At 36.8% G+C, this 20,901-nt stretch overlaps 1 protein-coding gene across 7 annotated transcripts in view; it reads right to left on the reverse strand.

Moving 5' to 3' along the window:
• RYR2 (ryanodine receptor 2) overlaps positions 1-20,901 on the reverse strand; it is a 424,514-nt gene that overhangs the window by 223,318 nt on the left and 180,295 nt on the right. For all 7 annotated transcript variants that reach the window (XM_063328961.1, XM_063328960.1, XM_063328958.1 and 4 more), the window contains 4 exons: positions 14,950-15,049; positions 13,124-13,220; positions 5,076-5,150; positions 1,561-1,717 (listed from right to left, as the gene is read on the reverse strand). In XM_063328961.1, coding sequence (XP_063185031.1) covers positions 1,561-1,717; positions 5,076-5,150; positions 13,124-13,220; positions 14,950-15,049 — 429 coding nt within the window. The remainder of the gene's footprint in view (positions 1-1,560; positions 1,718-5,075; positions 5,151-13,123; positions 13,221-14,949; positions 15,050-20,901) is intronic.

Genomic DNA, 20,901 nt, shown 5'->3' on the forward strand with positions numbered 1-20,901 from the left:
TCCCCTGTGGCATCTCCATAGTTCCTTCCAAATAAGTCTTTTGTTAAAATGAGCATTGATATCCACAAATTGAACATCAAATATGATTTTCCAAATTTCCAATTTCTTTGAAAATCCATATTTAAATATGAGTAACATAATATCTGTCACGTCCTGACTAGCTTATAGACCCTTCTTAAAATACTGTCATGTTACTTTGAGAATTGATTACCATAACATGTCCCTGCTCAGCATAGAATAGGTTTGGTAACTTAACAACAACTAAATAAAAAAAATTTAACTGTTTATTTTCGATGTGGTAGAACAAAACCGTTTCAAAATATAAATCCTCAAAATACTTCCAAATAAGACTTCAAAATTCAGGTTGAAAAAAAAAAAACAATGAAGAAACTTCAAATTCAACATTGTCTAATCTCCAAAACACATGTGCATATGCTACTTAGAAAACAGAGACGAACCTCCTTCTCTGTATCAGCAAAAAAATACTCTCTGCACTGCTAAAAATTCTTGCCTTCAAGTATTTCTTTGACTAAATAATCCATGTAACAGTACAGTGCAGTATATTGCACTCTTTTTGGAGTAACCCTCGCTGAAGACTCCATCTTGAGAAGCAGTGAATGAGTTACTTTATTCCTCTTGCTTCAAAGCAGAACAACTGTTGAGATCTACAGTAACTGAAACAGGAATTCCTCAATATAGTTGCATTGCATTGTCTTAAAATATTTAAGTATTTCTATGGATTTTCTAACTGGTTTAACAAAATACATTGTCTAGGTCTCAAAACCATTACCTGAACAAGTCTTTGTTATCAGAGTGTAAGAGTTTGTATACCTGCATTCAGGTATATATTAATTTCTTATCTTGCCAAGCAGACAAATAATTAACAATATATAAAGTAAATGCTACAGAGAGGTTATTGAATAATTCTGTTTATTATTATTATTCTATATTTCAGAAGATTTTTTTAAAAAAAAAAACCCAACATTATGGAAAATTTTCAGGAACATCATGCTGTAGGTGAAAAGGTAAGAGAAATCAAAGGATATTAAAGAATTTATCTTAGTATTATTTTAAACAGTAAATGCTTACCGAAGGTGTCAAATGAAAATTCAAACTATGGTAACTTTAAATTAGACTACAGTAAAATATCTGATGAAAGAAATCCTGATTTTCCCATTTGATTTAAATTACCCACAACACTCTAAATTTTTCCTGTCAGGCAACAGATATCTGCAGTGAAGTACCGGGGAAGTTCACCAGGAAAACACAAACAAACAAAAGTAAAAAAAAAAACAAACCACAAACAAACAAACAAAACAAAAAACAAACAACAAAAACCCCAAACAACCAGCCCACAAACAAACAGCCAGGTAGCATTTCCCAAAGAAAGTATGATAAAAGAAGCTTTCTAGATATTAATTATGCTGAGGTTTGGTTTTTTTTAATCAATCAAAAGGCATAAGGCTCTGATAATTCATGCAGTAGGGAATATTTAATTCTTGCTTACTGAAGAGATTGGAATTACTACTAATTTATATAAATGCTGCACTGATTCCATACCTTGGAAGACCGAAAACAGAATGCTGTAGATTTTACATCCGCTTTCTCTTTGTCTGTAAGAAGAAGACTCTTGTCATCCAGGAGACTTAAATATTTTCCTGTTGTTATATGTCTTAGTCTGAATGGCTGTCCCCATCTAATGTGGCTGCCACTCCACCTAAGAAAGTTCATAGGAAACGTTTGTTTTTTTAAAACAAAATATAGATTTTAACTACTGTCAAAAGTATTTTAAAGTACATCACATTGCCAACTAGTCAGTAAAAGGATAAAATTCTAAATGTTGGATTATCAGCAAAAGAATAGCTACTTTGTTGTTATCTCCTATAAAACCATTCTAATAAATAATCTTAACCTCTTCCTTTGCAGAGGCTGCCTTCGTTCAGACTGAATTCCTTTTGAGAGAAGATACAGATCGCCTACGGAAAAGGAGGCTTATGCTGTGCACAAAGAGCTTAGATCTGCCAGTTCCCTCTCCAGCATTTCATCTACCAGCAGACGGGTTTGTTCACTCTCCCAGAGCCCTCTCCTTTCAGTAGTAAGCACACTTTAGGCACACATTAAATAGCATGCAAAGAACAAAGTACCTAAATAAAACAATCCTCCAAAAATAAATTTTAAAAATTATTAAGCAAAGACTTGCCCAGATTCCTCATATTCTGTAGGAGGAAATGAAGTAAGAAAGGCAAAGATTTTCTAAGTTCCCCAAGAACTCCTCAAGTTGAAATAGAGGTTGCAGGTTTCTAACTTTTTGCCTTAAACTGAAAAGTCAGCTCTTTTCTTCCTTATTAACTCCTCAAGATAAATTTGTGTAGGGGTTACTAAGGAGGATGCATTTCACAAAGCCTTTTCAGGAGGCTTCTCGAATATTCCTTAGATTGGACAACTGCCACAGCTAGGATGTTTTCCTGCATCTTCACAAAACTTTCTTCAGTCTTATATCTTCAAAGGTTTACACTTCGGATGCATTTGCAGATTGCTTTTTGGAGAGGAAATCATATATTTATTTTGTGTTTGCAAAATGCCCATCATAATGGAGTTATGACACACTGCCAAGGTTCTAGTATGTTTCCACAAATACTAGTAATTCTCTATGCTTACTGTGGCTTGAAATAGCTTAAAATTATCAACAAACATCCACATAATATCAATGAAATATACAAACGCATCCTTATGAACTTAACCTGATTATAAGCTTAGTTTTATTTCAGAATTTTGTATTACTGCATCATCTTACTTGCATTTAAACTAATCCCAGGTACAGCATTTAAAAACACAAAAAGCTGCTATGCATGTGTTTTGTATATATTCATGTACTAGTCTGAAAATCCCTTAAGTTAGCACTTACACAGGTTTAAGTCATTTTCATTTTCCCTGACACATACATGTAGCAGTTTAAAGCACTTACCTATTAAATACAAATATCCATTTGTTTAAGCATGTCTTCTTAGGAGTTGACTGTACTGTATGCAAAGTATGCAAAAGCGATTTGGCAGGCATTTTTAAAGTGCAGGAGTTTTTAAAATGCAAGAGCAATTCCTGGCTTCTGTTTTGTAACACTTCACTAATTAAACTTCTAAACCTTTTTAGTTATTGGTTTTAAAAAAGCCAAAAGAATTAAGAGGCTTTCCTCTCAACTATCTCCTTTTGTAAACTAAATAGTCTCTTCTGTCTAAGTTGAGGGGAGAGGACTTTGCGGAGGAAAGAAATGTGGAAGATTTATATCTGAGAAATGCATTTCTTTTTTTTCTGTCTTCTACACAGCAAAATCAGTATACTCCACAAAAGCACGCCTAAGTACCAGTGTTCTAGCACAACTTCTGCTTCTTAATTAAGGAAAATGTCAGGTCATGAATCTCAGCTATTGTATTGCTGGGTCTGGGAAAACACATCAGCTCTGCACCTTTCATATTACAGGCCATGCTGGGGAGCTGCCTTTTCTCTAGTCTGATTCAATTTTCTCTTGGACCAAATAGCTATGGACCATAAGAAAAAGAAAATAATAAGTGTAATGCAACCGAGCCATGCCCCTAATTCATGCCTGCGGGACAGGAAAAAGGACAATTCAGGTGCACTTACAAGAAAAGTGAGACACTTTTGAGCAGAAAGTATCTTGTGAAACTATTTCTGACTACTACTAAAAATTCTTTTCTGCAATGTGAGAATATGATCCCTGTCACCTTTTGGGAAAGAAAGCAACGCTGGACAATAGTATCTGGCGTCCCATGGCAGGGCATCCCAAGAGGCAGTTTACATGTGCAATTTTTAAGAGAGTTCTCCACTAATGAGGACAATTCAGAAACAATGATTCCTTCAGAATCATATAAAATTAACAGAATAAATATTATATCTGCAGTCATTCTGCGAAGGACTAAAAGTGATGGAGGACTTCAGGCATGCATATACTAAGTTACAAACTGAAGCATCTGCATGAATAGTAATGTGCCTGCAATTCAGCAATGAACGTATACAGCTATTAGAATATCATACAGGAAAACAGGGAGGTGAAGGACTTGCAGGAGAGAGTGTTATTCTTGGGATTTTATTTGGGGTTTTTTTTCCTGGTAAGTCACGTTCCTTAAAAAGAAAGATTACCACTACTCTCGCTTATTTGTTTTGATAATTCTCACAATTTCTCTCAGTCATGTATGTTCAAATGTTTACACCTCTAAAGTTTGTATACAATGCCTGTCAAAGTGAGATATATGACAGCCAAAAGAGAAACATGTAATTTCTCAAATCCACACATTGGTCCAGTACCAATGCTTATTAGGTAAGCACATGCAATGAGGAAAATAAAAAGCCAGAGATCCTTTCACAGTTTCATTTTTGTCACTTAAGCACTTGCAAGGTCAATTTCAGTCTAAAGTAAAAATCTCACTGCCCTACCAGTGACATTTAACATCATCCTATTAAATAAAATGCACACACAGGAAACAGCATCATTAGAGTGTAACCTTTCCCTAAGCTGCCCTGATTTAATATCTAAAAAGCAATCATTTATTAGTCACTAGAAATTTAATCACAGGCACATATTGTAATACAATTTAAGTGCAATTTTGCAGCGCAATTACTTTAACAAATAAGGCACAATTCCTTACTATCATTCCAACACTTCCAACAACGCAAGGTAGCCTTTTTTCTGGAAATTTTTGCCTTTCGAGACTTACAAATGGCTTAAACAAGTAAGGGGGTGGCACACATGAATTATTATTTTTAAGGAAAGCAGTTCTGATTATGTCACGTATATGTGTTAAAAATGTAAATTGGGAATTCACTAACAGCTATAACAACTGCAAAAAAACCAATCAGAACACGCACAGCATCTGTGTTAACACACACTTGCTACAGGAAGTTGTTTAATTTTTCATGAAAGTGATATAGAGCACTTTTTGAAGACTATTTTAGTATTATCAGTTTTGTTTTACAGTTATCAAACTGATTTTATAGGAACACTCTTACTATATAAGAAATGCCCCACCAAATGGATTTCCTTTTCTGGGCGAGATTTTACTTACGCAACTCTTAGAGTCTCTAGTCGCCAAAGGGAACGAGCGTGAATTGACACAGCACCACCTTCATAATGGACAGTCCTGAAAACCAAGCAAAGGCACAGACTAAATGCTCGGCTCTGTTGGAAAAAGTCACCATATTTGTTTGTTCATTTAACTGCATCTCTCACTTTCAGACTGACAAAACAATTACCGCAACTGTCAGATTCATAGGTTACCAGATTCAAAACCAGCTCTTATCAATTAAACCTTCAGACTTTGTTACTCAAATTTTGTTTTAATTGTCATTAGTATCCATTATTGTGATATTCATAACAACAAGATTTATACAGTGTTTGCTTAGATAACTTTCTTAATGTTTTAGTGATAGAGAATCCGGGGCCGGGGGGGGGGGGGGTGTGTGTTTAATCAATAGCCTGATAACTACAATATTTCTAGATTACAATAAAAAAACAAATATCAAATGATAATAAAGATCTGTGATCACTGCATACATTTCACATAAAAGGCAGCCTTTTCTCATAGCTCGTACTATTAAAATAACCATGCAACTTATTACATTGAATTATTAAAATTCATTTATTTGGCACTGTGTTTTATTGTCATAGCACCTGAAGTTTCACAACCACGCCAATACAGTCTTCACACATCTCAGATGTTAACAGCTTCCTATTTCCAAATTTTAATATGTAATGAGCCATCTAGCTCCTGCACATATCCAGCAATCTAAGTGCTTCTGAAAAAAGTCAATTAAGCCTAAAAATGGTTGGGTTCTTTTTTCTCCATTTTTCTACACACAGATAAGTGACCTGTACTGGATCCACAAAATGGTTTAGATTTATCATCACCAAAAGCCCCGAGTAGGCAAACTGGCTTATCAACAAAGTAAACACCGAGGAACACGGTGACTTTTAAGCACTGCCACTCTAGATGTAGGCAGACGTTCTTTGGACTGCTTCATGCCCGCACCTTTATTTCTGCCCTAAGACATTGCCAGATTTTAAAAACTTTCCTTTGTGAAAATGAATAAAGGAATCACTTATGCAAAGGAGTGCTGTCACTATGCTTATTAGATCAAGCTTGTCAGGGACCACTGCCAAAGAATGGCATAGTTTTATGGATCCTGGAAGAGCTTATGGATTCACTAAATGTTGTGATCTTCAGCCAAGACCAGGCACTGCCAAAAATAGCCAGAGGCATAACTTCAGGGAATACTAATATCGAAATTGTAGGCATTTTGCATTGTTTGTTAGAAGCAATTTTTTGGGGACCACAATTTGGAATCAGGTACCTAGTACTTACTAGGCTTTAACTTCCAAAGTCCTCCTGTGGATATAATATACAGGGACTGAATGCTTATTAGCACAGAGGAAAACCCAGTATTGAAGGAGATGGTTGGGTGTAGGGTGTTTGTTTGCAGACTTTGGGGGGAGCAGTTGTTGTTGTTTTTTGTGGGTTTGTTTGGTTTTTTTTTTAAAGTTGAAACATTCTGATTAGATCCTGGTTTATTTCAATACGAACTTCACTGACAAAAATGCATTTAGATTTCTTGTACTTGAGGGATAAAAGTCAACAGTAAAGGCTCAGCAAAAGTATAAGTGACAGCAGTCTGGAGGGGGACTCAAAAAGAGCTGGGGACTGGAGAGCTAGGGATCAAGGGTCCCTACCAGGAAGGTAAAAAAGGAGAAGCCCAGAGATTTGGGCTGTTGTGGTTTGGGCCCTCAAACCAGGAGAGGGGTGAGGAGCAACAAGACTTTGTATGGGCAGGAAAGAAGATACATGCTACAAACAACCAAGCTGGCACAAAGCACTAGAACAGGGTGTAAGCTCTTGTATCTTTATCTAGATATTGTCTTCTCTACAGAAAAGATGGTAAGGAAAAGGTGGCTTTGAATAAAAGATATCTCTTATTCATTGAAGGGCAAGTCACTTTGTCTTTACCATAACAGCATGTATACTAACCGTTGCCCCACAGCAGCTGAATAAATTCATAAGTTAGACCGTCTCATACTTCTTTATTCTAAGAAATCCAAAGTTGATTTTTAACTCGTTTCATTAAAATAGATGTAGTAAACTGCTCTGAGATTGCTCAGACGAACTTCCTTACAACCCGCTCTAAGTAAAAACATTATTTTATAGGATGCACCTCATCTTTTTACATACTCTCGACAACTGTTTTAGTGATGAAAAGAAAGCATATTTCATAACATTTTAATGCTTCCTGAAACTGACACTGGTAAGCCATAGCAGATACTGATATTACTAGGTCAAATGGAACATTGCTTTTAATGACATGTGAATAACCCAAAAAAATTCTTTATCAAAGGTTTACTACAGATTTACATTGACAGGATGGAAAAAATAAAATTTCAAGTTATGAAGTACACAGAAGATGCACATTTCTTGCCAAACAGTAGAGAAAAGCTGTGAATTACTATGAATTATTATGAAAATATAAATAATGTAAATGCGTGAGGAAATTAAAAATAACAGCAGAAAGAGAGGGCAACAGGGGATACAATGAGTTATAGTCTTCCCCTAGAAAGCTCGGGTTACCTTATACCTTCTGAGCCATACCCGTAACACTAATTCCTGACATTTTTTTCTATTCTTTCCAAAGCATTTTATTTGCATAGTCTACATTTATGGAATAAGAATATTAAACACCTTTGTTTCAAATGAAAATATCCATAAGGAATTCAGAACCTTTGAGAATTTTCAGTTCATCCTTACTATAAACTTTAATCTAGTTAATTAGTTGGTGTAATGAAGTAATTTTTGGTCTGACCTATGACTGTAAGTTAAATTTAAAACATTATTATTTCCTTGACTATGCCGTTAATCTATTTAATTCCCCTTAATACAAGCAGTCACTAGAGCCGGAACTGGCCGCCCCGTTTGCCTGACAGCGCCGGGGCTGTCACTGCAGCACCACGGACAGCGCAATCACCCCGCTGGGTGAAAACGTTCCGAATTCACCTCTCCCTTACAAATTATCCTTCGCGCGGCCTTTCCGGCGTACTACAGACCTCAATAGCTCCTAAGACCATATCGAAGAGTGTATTCTACCTTTCTGAAGAGAATAGCATGGAAAGGAAAATAAAAAGGAGCTGGGATTGGCTAAGTCATGTTGATTTTGACTTTCATCCCTTTACAACCCTGTCTATTCATTTCTGAGACTAACACAAAACATTCAGTATAATTTACAAAGGCCGTAATGTAATATGTTTAACCCAAAGAAACTCTTGAAGGCAGAAGTGACAAAACTGCTTCTGGAAATGAGGCTAGACATATACATTCCCTCCTGAAGGCCTATTCTGATTGGATGGTTTGATAACTTGGAGTCTGTTCCACCTCAAAGGATACTTTGCAAAAGCCAGAAGCACTTTGCTCCCTCTCACAGGTAATTTCTTTCTGTAACAATGTATCTCTTAAGGGTCCAAAATTGCACTGCAGTCATCACTTTAAAGTACATACTGCAAATCAAAATCCAAATGAGTTGCAATGGGAACATTTGTGGCCCCCTCCTACGCTGTGAACTATGAATACTCACAGCACTGCTTCGGTGTGGACTTTAAGTTTTAAAAGAATAGGAATGATTGGGGTATGATAAAGAGCAAGTACCACAACCCAATTTAAAAAAAAAACAGACCAACAAATAATTTTGATTACATACTTCCGCTGCTATTTGCCATTAATTTTGGGGGACTTTTAAGTAAAAAAAAAAAAAAAACAAACTCAAAACTGCAAAGTAATCAAAAACTTTGCAGTCATGCAAAGCACTGTGTTAAAACTGGCTGACAATTTTACAGGAAAATAAAAATGATACATGTAATACAACAATGTCAAAAAAGTGAAATAATTCCTCTTAACTGAACAGTAAAAAAAGGGGGGCTGTTGACAACTCAGTTGTGATGGGGAAAAAAAAATCTGCTTGCTTATTGCAAAACTTTTAAAATCTCTGCTGCACAACCTGAATTTATTATGAACACTTCTTGCAAAAAAAATTTAATTAAGAATGAAACAATGGTAAACAATTTCACTTTCAATGTATACCTGCCCTAAACAGCACCTTTCACCATTATTAGTTTATTCATTCCTCTGATATTATACATTCACAAGTGAGTACTCAATACTATAATTACCAAATAAGGGTTTAAAAAAAAAAAAAAAAAAGTGTGTCACAATTTCAACAGGGAAAAATGCCAAATGAAAGCAAAGACCATTTTAAGGTACCTGTAATATAAACAGTGATTTAAATCATCTGCTGGATCATTGTATACAACCCTCCACCCAAAAAAAGAAGTATGAAAAATTATTAACAAATTTCTCAAGTATGAAACAGGAGGAAAATCTGATTCCAGCTAGATTTTTTTATTTTTTGGGGGGGGCGGGGGGGTGGAGTAGTTCAGGCAATAAAATCCTATTTTACTATTTTTCTTGAGTTACTACTGCAAGAATCTGTTTAAATCAGTCCTATTACACAAATACTCAAAGTTGTCTGAAACTATTTATAGTTCAGAGATGTAATCTTTGAACAATGTCTCACTGGTGTTACGTCAAGAGCCAAGTATCACTATATAAAAGGCAGCATTATCAGAGATTACTCAAGATTTCTCACCAATTTTGACCAAATTCAGCTGGAAAGCAGCAGCAAACCGGTTCTTCCAGGCACCATCTTCACTGGGAATTTCAATGCACCGAGACACAACAGCCTGGGCAATATGTAGCCCAGGCACTTTGCCTCTGTGCTTATTACCCTGGCACATGCCTGCACCTGCTGCTGGCAGGGCAGAAGGTTCATACTGCTGAGACAGCACACCACCACTGCCTGCAGGAGGGAGGAGGCAAGGGAGCAGCCTCTGCTCTAGCAGCCTGCAGCCCCATGACAGCTCCCCCTCCTTCCAGAACCGAGGGGCCATGGCCAAGCACTGAGAAGACAACACAGGGTGGACTGCACATGCAAGAAACATCACTAGGGCTACCCAGTGCAGGCCAAAGGAGCTTCCTGGATCTTGATTCCTGGAGGGAGGGAACACCACTATCCTCCTAACCAGCCTCTCACCTTGGGCAAATACCTGCTTTGCCTGTGTCAAAAGCTGGTCCTGAACATTGCTCTTTTCCCAGTGCTCATTGTGCAATTACATCTCACCACTCAATAGCAAAGTCCCTCTTCCAAAAATACAATTCCACCCTACCTTCTAGTGGTCACCGTAGCACAATTTCAGGAGCACATGGAGGGACACACAAGCTCAACAATTAAGCAAGAGAACACAGTACACATTCAGAAAAAAAATGTGAGACACTTTTAATACGCTTTTTCTATGACTATTTCTGCCACTGTACTAGGCCTTTTCCAGTGCAGGTTTGGATGACCTCGCCTCGGGGGAAGCTTTGTTAGGTACTGTAATCATGAATACAGTATCTGCACTGACACTGTATCGTAGACCTCCTCTGTGCTAAATGCTGTTTCACAAGAGTATAAACATCTTGAGAACTTTGTGTTTTATTTTGTACTTCTGGCAATGTTTGAAACACTTTTATACTCAAATTTATGTAACTGTATCAATGCTCTAAGAATAGAGAAAAACAGCAGTTATTTTTAGAAACTGCCTAGGAGGATCCTTCGCATCAAAACAATTTATTCATTTCCAGGATTAGATAGCAGGTGACATTATAAAATAAAACTGTTATTTTAGGACTGTCTGATCTTTTATTTATTTGAGAAGGCATAAAGAGGAGGCCTTTGCAGAAAAATAACAATGAGATAGAGGAATTAGTGAGTCACAACAGAGATGGAACGTCTCAGCGTTCCTTTATGCTGCCATTCTGCAGAGCAGAGCTGCTCTTCAGGCATGTACTGGAACAAAACAAATCAAGCACAACCACAATAATCTATCACCAGACTATTTCAAAAGCCAATGAAAGAATAATATGGAATTATTATATTCCAAATACATCACACTTTATCATGCCTTATGTGCAAAAGTTACGGAATTTAAATAAAAGATAAAATAATTTATTTTACAATTTTCAACCTGCCAAATTTACACATATTTTTTAATATAATTCTATCAGCAGTTAAATACCACCCATTAAAATAAGGTATGCATACATATTGAAAACTGAAAGCAGTCACAACTTATCCTTTTAGATATTATTTTGAATATGCAAGAGTCCTAATTGGAGATAGAAATATAAAGGTTTTAAGCAACAACTAAATTTATTAATAATTTAAGCAGAGAAAGTGTGAGGCACAGAGCAATTATATCTAACTTCATAAAATTAATCATAGACTATATCCCAAGTTTATAAGTAAAAATAATTTTTAAAAATCAGAAAAGTAATAGAAGAACTTCAGAAAAGGAGAATATGAAAAAAATTAAACTTATTTGTATTCTGTTTCTTTATTAAAGAAAGTTCCTGAACAACAAGAAAAATTCAGTAGATCAAATCTGTTTTTTATGAAGCACTGAGAAGCAATATTTCTCAGTACTGCTATCAGTAATAAAGACAAAGATATAGGTACTGTTTGTTGTCTAGCACCTCTGCTTCTTTTGGGGTACTGGATGGATAGGGGAAAAGGTAGACACTGCAGAAACAATAACAGCAATCTGGTCTGTTTACGGCAGTGGTCTGCAGCTTAAGAAATGAAGCCTGTTCTTCCTGTGTTATGGGACACAAGGATGCATTGTGTAAATCACAAGCAGATCAAATGAATTTTTTACTTAACTTGCAACTTCGCTGGCCTTTATTGCAGTTTATACATAATGTTAGTCATGTTGAAGAGAGACAGATTTTAATGTGTTATTAAGCGTTAAAGCTCATTACTGAAGTGCACGATCATCATATAAATCTGCAATTACACTGCAACTAGAGTTTTTAAAAGTAACTTTGCAGGATTTAAACTGAAGTAAGAGCAAACACTATAGGATCCTATTTATTTATCAGCTTTTCATCACTTCCAGCAATAAACTCCAAGCTGTGTCCAGTGGATCTGTCACATAGTAACTAAAATTAAAACATGAACTGATTACATTTTAAGTCTCAGCATTTTGAAATATCTTCTGTGTTAAAAAAACTATTCCCTTGTTTAAAAATGAGAGCCCGAAACAGAAAAGGTCTGTTAGCAGCTGTATAAGAAAACTCTGAAGTTTTTCTCATTGATATTTTAAAATTCATAGAAGACTCTCACTATATTCTATTAGAGCTTCCAGTGTCTTGTTCTTATCTTTACAAATAAGAATAAAACAGAATAAAAATACGTTTCCATTTGCAAACCAAGAAAACTCATTTGGAAATGAATGAATAGCACTTTCTTTGTCATGGAAATGAAGCTACCCAATATGCTGCATCAAACAAACTATTCCAAAATCAACATTATCATTTAGTAATCTTCAGGCTGAAGGTAGGAATAAATCATATGACACTGCCCTACTGAAAAGAAGCTTAGGGTATATTTTATTAGAAATAAATAGGACTTCGATTCACCCATGTAATCACTCTACTGAGACATGCCACTTTCAGTGCCAGTCTTCTCACCATTTGGATTTGTTAGTTAACAGAGAGATGCATACCAAGCTGTCATCACTCTTCTACTTCCATTCTAGAATTCCTTTAGTCAAGAAAACAACCATAAATTAATTTCTAGATTACCGTGACAGGTACACCTGAGATCAATACCCAGATCAGCAGTCTTGAAGGACTGGGCAGTAATCTTAACATACCCTGTCCTGAGGAATTTTTTGTGATTACAGAAAAAAACAGCAATAAAGAAACCAATGCATTTCATTCACGGTGTTTTTAAGTCAGTAAAGATGACAGTAAGTTATCAAAAATCACTACTGCTTTTACACCTATGGTAAGTGAAATCAGACTTGAACAATACCAAAAAGAAAATGCAAGAGGGTCATGTCAAAAGTTCATCTCAACAATATTCCTTCCTATGAGTAATGCTTTTCATCACAATATCCTTCAAAAATCTGTACTATCAGTAACACTTAATATTGATTCAGCAACATTCATTATTATTTTATTGTAAGCTGGAAACCTACCTTCTTTGTTCTTCTCCATGTTCACCCGAAGGGACTGTCAAACATTCGTCCATGTGACCATGCAATAATCTGAGAACATCCCCTCCTATCAGATATCCTTGAATAAAGGGAGAAAAATCAAGTGCCATTATCTGAACGCAGCAACTTGTAAAACTATAGTTCAAACTGTAATAAATACTATCAGTTTTATTTCATTTTTTTTCTGTTGGTATTTTATGTTACTTGTAAAAGAGACTCAGAAGAAGGAGAAGATATCTCTTACCCCGAGGAGCCAGCTGAACATTGCCAAGTGAAAAAAGCTCCAAGTCAGCAAGTAGGAAAGGGTGGATCAGGAGAAAGAGCCACAGACAGGGTAATCTACAGAGTTAGTGCAACTCAGAAAAAGACTGACCCAAGGGAAACAAGGAAGCAAGTACTTCCTTCCCAGATTACAACAGAAAAAATGGGAGAGACTTCCATTTTACCTACCGACTTTTGGGTTTAAGTTAAGGATTCCAGTTTATATACTAACAGAATAAAAATGTATGCATTTATTTATTTATTTAACTTTAAAATCCTTTTTGGTGTCTTTGGAAGTTTTCTGTGAGAAAAAGCTTCTGGGAACATCCACTCAAAGCTCTCCTTGACTTAAGATTCCCCACCTATAAACACGATTTATTTGGCCTTCAAAGGGAAACTCCTATACTGCCCACACTACGACTGCACATGCACGTTCAAAGCCGAACACTTGGCTGTGCAGTGTACAGCTACAGCTATGCACGTTCACAAACTAAGGCACAGAGCATGCATGTAGCATCACAATATTTGAAGAGTCAGGACATCGCAGAGAGGAGAGGGCTTTCTCCTTCCATCAACAGAAAGGTTTTCTCTGTAAAGCTTAGGACACCGCTAAGCAACACATGAGCATTCTTTTTAATAACAGATTGCTCTAGAAACCATGTCAGAGAATCTGAATATGCAGAATGATTTTCATAGTCTAAAAATCACAGTGCATATACAGAAAGGAAGTGTTGGCAATGCTGTCCCTGAAATCCAAATTAGCAAAGCTGCAAGAGCATTCCACAACCATGTTTTAAAATATGCCAGATAAAAAGAAGGGAGTAAGAAAGAAAGGACATGTAGCTTTAACCTTCTTAAGGTTCTTTTACAATACCTACTCAAAACAATTACTCCGTAGGAAACTAGAAATCATTAAGCTTTACATCATGACAGACTTTTCAGAAAAGACGACTGTTTTTTTCTTCTCTGTGGAACCAGTATGGCATAAATTCAGTCCTTTCGTGTCAGAGGTTGCATTAAAAAACCCCTTCCTAATTCCTAAATAAAATAAATACATTTGAAAATTGTTATAGCCTGTCTCTTTCTGCCTTTCCCCTCCTTTTGTTTTTCTTCCCAACCATACGCTTCCCACACAACCATTCCCAGTCTTAACTCCTAGGATTTCACATCCTGCTTCCAGTCCTCTTGCCCATTTTTTACTCAGTCTCAGGAACATGTATCCATGACTGCATATATCAGAATAATCTGAGACAGTATTTTGAACCTGGACCAAAAGCCTTTTTAAAAAAAATCTATGAATGTAATATCTTTAGCAAAATGAGATTTGAACGAGCTGTTCAGTATTTAGAAAAAAAAATTACATAGAAAACTCTCAGCGTCACTTTCAGTATAACTTCCCCTCTGTTTTCAGAACATTTGTGTGTTTATTTACTGGAATGAATGTTTACATAAGAGAAACCCACTCCCACACTTGGCAGAATAATTTGATTTTTCAGGTATTTCATTTACAATCAGTCTTTCAATAATTAAAGTTGAGTCAATCTTACCTTGGGCCACTTCACTTCCTGAACTGATTGGTGCTACACTCCAGAGCGTTTGCTGGAAGGCTGCATCGACGTGTAAGCTACCATTGCCATAAGACAGATGCTAAAACGAGGAAAGAGAGGCGCTTTTATTTGGGGTTAATTAGAAATCTCATTACAGTATACAATAATAGTATCAAACATTCTCTTGGTTTTTCATGCATAAATTGTTCCTACTGACTGTATAAGTAAACACAAAGTCAGAACTGGGTACTCTTCAAGGGACATTAGAAATAAAGTTAGAACAATAACAGCATATGTGCCTCAAAGAGACATACGTCAATGGCACAGAACGGTCAGCTGTTTGGAGTCTTAGACCATAGCAAACACTCTGAAGAACTGATTATTAAATGCTGCAGGGGTCTTACATGGTGTTCTTCCTTCTATATGCAATGGGATTTTCCACAAAGGTTGAATATTGGGATGTGACATTAATGTGTATTTCAAGTGCAACTCACCACTTCGTTATTTCTTGTGAGCCACTGGCTTCCTAAAACTGACATCAAATCAAAGAAATCAAGTAATCAATTTTGTAAGACGCTTACGAGAGTTCCCAAAATATATTCTTGAACCAAGTTTTCATGACCCAAGCAAATCTGAAACGATCTTTCCCTGAAAGGCTCACTTCCTGCCTAAGCATTCAATGGATGCTCTTCTTTCACTGTGTCACTCCTTACCTTCTGCCAATGTTGCAGGTCTTTACAGTGAGTGCCACAGATGCTTTCTCATCTCAGAATTCTTCATGAGTGTGCGTGTGTTACAACTAGTTCAGCGACATTATTGTCTCAGAAATTCTAATCTCAAGGCACATTATATATTGCATCCATGCAAAATCCTTTGTCCCTCACTGTCAGTCAGTTCCACTGATACACTGTTAGTGCTAAACAACATAATCTTATGTAAGATTACGAAACCAGGCGTTCTATAAATAAGCAGCTGCTTTGAAGTATACTGTTTATACTACCAGGTAATAATTTCTCTAGTGCAGTAATATTTAGACACTCTATTTTAAACTACTAGACAGTAACTGCTTATACAGTAGCACTGGTCTCTGATTCTGTATGTTATGTCCAACATTTAACACCTTCTGGATAAAATTATTAACCATGTGAAAGACCAAAACGGCATTGGAGGTCAGAAGAGAGTAGATTCCCAATGACACGTGCAGAGTTCTTCTGTCTTCCTGCCTGCACACCTTCTAGCTGTACAGCAGTACAAGCAACAGCGCATCAGCTCATTTAGACGGCTCCCATTAACAGCTACTGACATATAAAGTAAGAGAGTCATGTTTGCACTGCACCAGTCTCATTCAGCACATGTAACGGAGGACGTTCAATGAACAAACCACTGCTTCAACTCTTATATTTCCCTTACTGCACCTACATAACCTAGTCAATGGCAGACGAGGCTGAGAGATTACAATCACAGCACGCCTCCAGTCCCATTGCTGCCTTGTGGGCCTTAATTTTGTTAGCTTTCCTCTGAGATCACTACACAGATTCCAGTTAGGGACAATGAGTAATTAGCAATTCAACCAGTAAAGTGATGCAGGGGTATTACTTTTTGAGGGAAACACATCATTCAGGGTAGGCCAAAGAGAAAGAGGATAACTCCTCTGTCATTTAGATCTGCCAGCAACAGAGCACTTCTTGAAACTGTGTGCTTTGTACATGTTAATAAACCTATTTTCACACACAATGGTAGCAACTTAATTAGCATTCCATTTTATAGACGGGACACTGAACACAAATACATTGCTGACAACTCTCTTCAGAACACCTGTTATTTTGATCCATTCATTTGACTCCAGTTGCAGCTCTGATTATAACCCAGATGTCTCAAGCTGAGTCACCAAAGAATTATACCTTTAAAAAGTATGGTTTAAATGACCTAATACAACACGTGACCACCACATTAGAGAAATGCAGAGTGCATCTCTGCAATTCTCTTCTTTCTTTCAGTTCCCTAGATTGCTTGCTGCATCCTTCAATTTACAATTGCAGGCAGAGGTCCTGACATTTACAATTCCATAAACTATAGTGTTCACTCCCCAGAACCATCCAGAGCAAACAATAAAACGAAGCTTTGACCATGTAGAAAAAGTACACTGTCAATGAATATTCAAATGCATAGAAAAAAAATCCCAACAGATCAGAGATGCCAGTCTTAATCCTGGCATTGCCTAAATTTTCAGTGCTATACTTTCCAATCTCAATGTTGTTTTAAAGCAATCTGCTGCCTGTATGGTACTTATTTGGAGCTTATCTGCTTGGTTTTGCACTTTCAGCGCAATAAAACTATCAAAATGAAACAAATTCCATAAAGCAATGTCCAGGATGTGGACATGATACTCACCCTGATGTTGAACAGCCTCCATACCTACTACACAGACCTTAGCTAGCTGGCATAACAGAACATCTGGCAGAAGCAGCGGGTTGCCATCATCAGTGAGGACCACGTGCATAGCATGTGTGTTTCAGGTATGCAGCAAAAACATTTGCAAAGCAGAAATTTGTGGAGTTCAGGAATCCTGCTGTCTATTCTAATCCCAGTATGGGTCTTCTCCATTACAGGCAGGTCCTTCAGCCTTCTGTCTCACCCGAATAATATCTTATATGCACCGGCTCAACCAAAAAGCTAGATTTGTCTTCCCTACCAATACACTAATAATCTCCTAACCCAGCATTTGACCTGCCATAGGCTTTTAATCACTTTTCAGAATTAAATTATGGTATTTTATGAATACAGGTTAACACTGCAGTCTACAGACAGCTTCTCAAGGATAAACTCCAAGACTCAAATCCTCCAAAATACTACAGGCTTCCCAACTGAACTTACCATCATGTGATAAACTCTGTACTGCTCTTCAGAAAAGTAACACAATCACATCTCTGTTCCTAGGTCTTCAAGAACACAGCGTATTCAAGCTCACTGGAGAGCTTCAGAATCAGATGGTAATTTCCACAAGCACCCTTCAGCAGTGATTGCAGCAGCATAGATGCATTTACAATAGCTCTAAATAACTAGATGATGTATTTTAAATTTCAGTCAGTCTGCATCAAAGTTTCTGTTCTCCAAAATGTGCATGTATGCAAAGAAAAAAAAAATAAAGGAAAACTTTTGCTTCAGGGTTCCTCTTGGCTAAGGTGTGTCAATACTGACATCTCATCTAATGGTATCTATTTCTATCTGCACTTTACATTATGATTTCTCTGCCTTCAATCTCAGGCCATTCCAAATAGCAAGAATAGCAAAAGAGAAATCATAAAGAAAGTTTGTTTTCTGGTACATTTGAGAAGTGCCTACAAGGCAGAGCACTTCCCAGAATGCTTAAGTACCGCACACAACAGCATTAGCCATGCTGTTTCAGAAGTTATTACCAATTGGTGCAGAGATGGAGGCTACAGACATGATCCAATTCAATCTACTCCTCTTCTGAATAGGAAGACTCAGACAGCCCTTGTTATTTCCCACGACAGGTACACAAGTGAGAATGCATACATCAGAGTGAGGGAAGCACTTCATATGCTTCTCTACTTTCACTTAGTCAGTTTGAGAGCAGGCAAAGCAAAACTGGAACATGTCCACGCTGGAGATATCTCTATCTTAGGAAAGAAGTCAAAAAGCACATACCTGTATCTATAACTAAAAAAAAAAAAAAAAACAAAACACCCAAACGCAAAACCCACATAGCCCTAAACAAAGCAAATTATACTCCCTTTCTTTTTTTTTTTAATTAGGAAGGGAATAACACTTTGCAAAGAAAATGATGAATTAGCAAGCTTCATCAAAAAACAAAGGTTAAAGTAGATGCACTGTCTTTAGAACCAAAAGATAACCACGTGTTATCTTCCTTCTTATCAGGTGTCATTTCTATGGAATTTATTACCTGAGACAGTGAAAAAATATTCTGTAACACCACATATTCTATTGACACTGTCAAAATAAATGAAAATATTCAGTCACAGGAAGGGAGATATTGTAAAGAACTAGAAGTAATAACTGCATCTGAATAAAGCTTTTATATCAGTAGTTTTTTGTGTTTACATCTAAAAGTGGCAATACATTCATATTCATTGAAAACATCTATAAATATGGCTAAACTTACGCTGCAGAACAAAAAAAGATAAAAAATCATTATTTAAGTTTTGACACAAAGTAGGCAAAGCCCAGGAAATTTCAGATGGGTTTAAAGCTCCACAAAATCCTGATTTCTTTGCATTTCTCTGAAGTGGTTTAAACAGTTGGCCAGCAAATCCACAAGCAAAGAGAATTTTTCCATTGATACAAACAGAGAATTGCCAGCATAAACGTATCATCAGCAAAGGCAAAGTAGTAGCTAAAACCCACTAGTCCACACCACAGGAGGTAATTCCAGATACATGGCAAGAAAGTGTAAGGATCGCACAGGGTAGATGGGGGTAGTCTGCATTCCCACTCTTTACATCAGCTTTCCGTCTGCGCTATAACCACAAACAGCCTTAAACACATCACCTACTATGCTTCTAAATGATTATCATTTAGTATGACTAGACACAAGAGCTTTCATTAACAAAATATTAATTTTACAGAAGCAAGCATCAAATATTAGGAAATAACAAACAAAGTAGCCCATGGAAAAAGAATGGCTTCTGGTGAATGCATGATATTATGGTCTTCAATGTCATGATCCTGTACAATTTTTTCCCCGAGTGCTGCCTCATTGTATATATAGGATAAAGAAGCTCAACTTCATGAACAGCTGCTCAGTGCTTTGTTTTCTCCTCAATCTTCTGTCTGCAGCCTCATGCTTTATTCAATACAGTCAATTCTTCAAAGCTTTGAAAAGGGAATTATTAATTTCCTCATAGGCTTTTCTCTTGCTACCAACAATTACAAGCATTTCATGAAACACAGCAAATATTAATGAATTCGTTTTCTCAAGATCCCAAAGGAGTAGCATTATAGCCCATTTTCCAATGGAGAGTGGAGGTACACAAATTACACTAAGAAATTTTCATTAATCTAGGATGCCCAAATTGAGGTGACAAGGATCTGTTTAATTCCCCCTGTAGACCGCATTATATGCGGTTTTAAAGTTCAAGGCACATCTTCCATTCACCTCAGTTGCTGGTATGAAGACAGGGCAACTCTGGGACCTCAGCCTCCAGCAGAAGGAGGAAAACCTTAGAATTCGGGTACGGAATATTCCTGGTAAGGGATGAAGAGTTAGTGACCTCTTGGAGGCAAGCCTCGTATAAACGATGACCTGCTCAGCACATTCCACAGTAGAGTCTAGTACAAAATCTAATTCTCCAGGAAAATAACTAATTAAGCATCATACCACCTATCCCACACCTGCAATTCCCAGCTTGAAATTTCATCTTCAAAGTTGCTTCATTCCACACCCTTTCTGCTACTCAGCCCTGGCACATCTATCGAACTTTCATCAGCACTCAGATAATGTTCCATAAAAAAGCCAGTGTGACTGTATATCTAAGAGATTTCATAAAAACATATCAGTGCATAATTTTTGCATTTTCTAATGCCTGTGGTTTTTCAAAATTCAATAAAATTATTTTTGTGCTATAATTTATATGTAATTTTCCTGTATTTAATAAAAAAAAGGCAAAAAAGCCCCCACAGCTGCAGTAGGTGGCAACACGCTGACACCCACATGAATCACAGGTACAGAAGGAAAATTTAAACCATTTTTTAGACATCTGCCACCTAATCTAATACAAAATCACCAACAGGACTAGGCTGTCAGCATACCATGGGTGACTGCTGTACCTTAATACACTGGCTATTCCTAGTGGGTTTCCTAGATAATTGCTGATAGCAGTTATCCAGCCTAATTGTTCCAGGCCTCACCCACTCTTCTCCATGAATCTTTATCCCAGTCCCATATCTCTCACCTACACAATCCAGCTTCCC

The sequence above is a fragment of the Chroicocephalus ridibundus genome, chromosome 3 (genome assembly GCF_963924245.1).
Source record: "Chroicocephalus ridibundus chromosome 3, bChrRid1.1, whole genome shotgun sequence".
Lineage (NCBI taxonomy): Eukaryota > Metazoa > Chordata > Aves > Charadriiformes > Laridae > Chroicocephalus > Chroicocephalus ridibundus.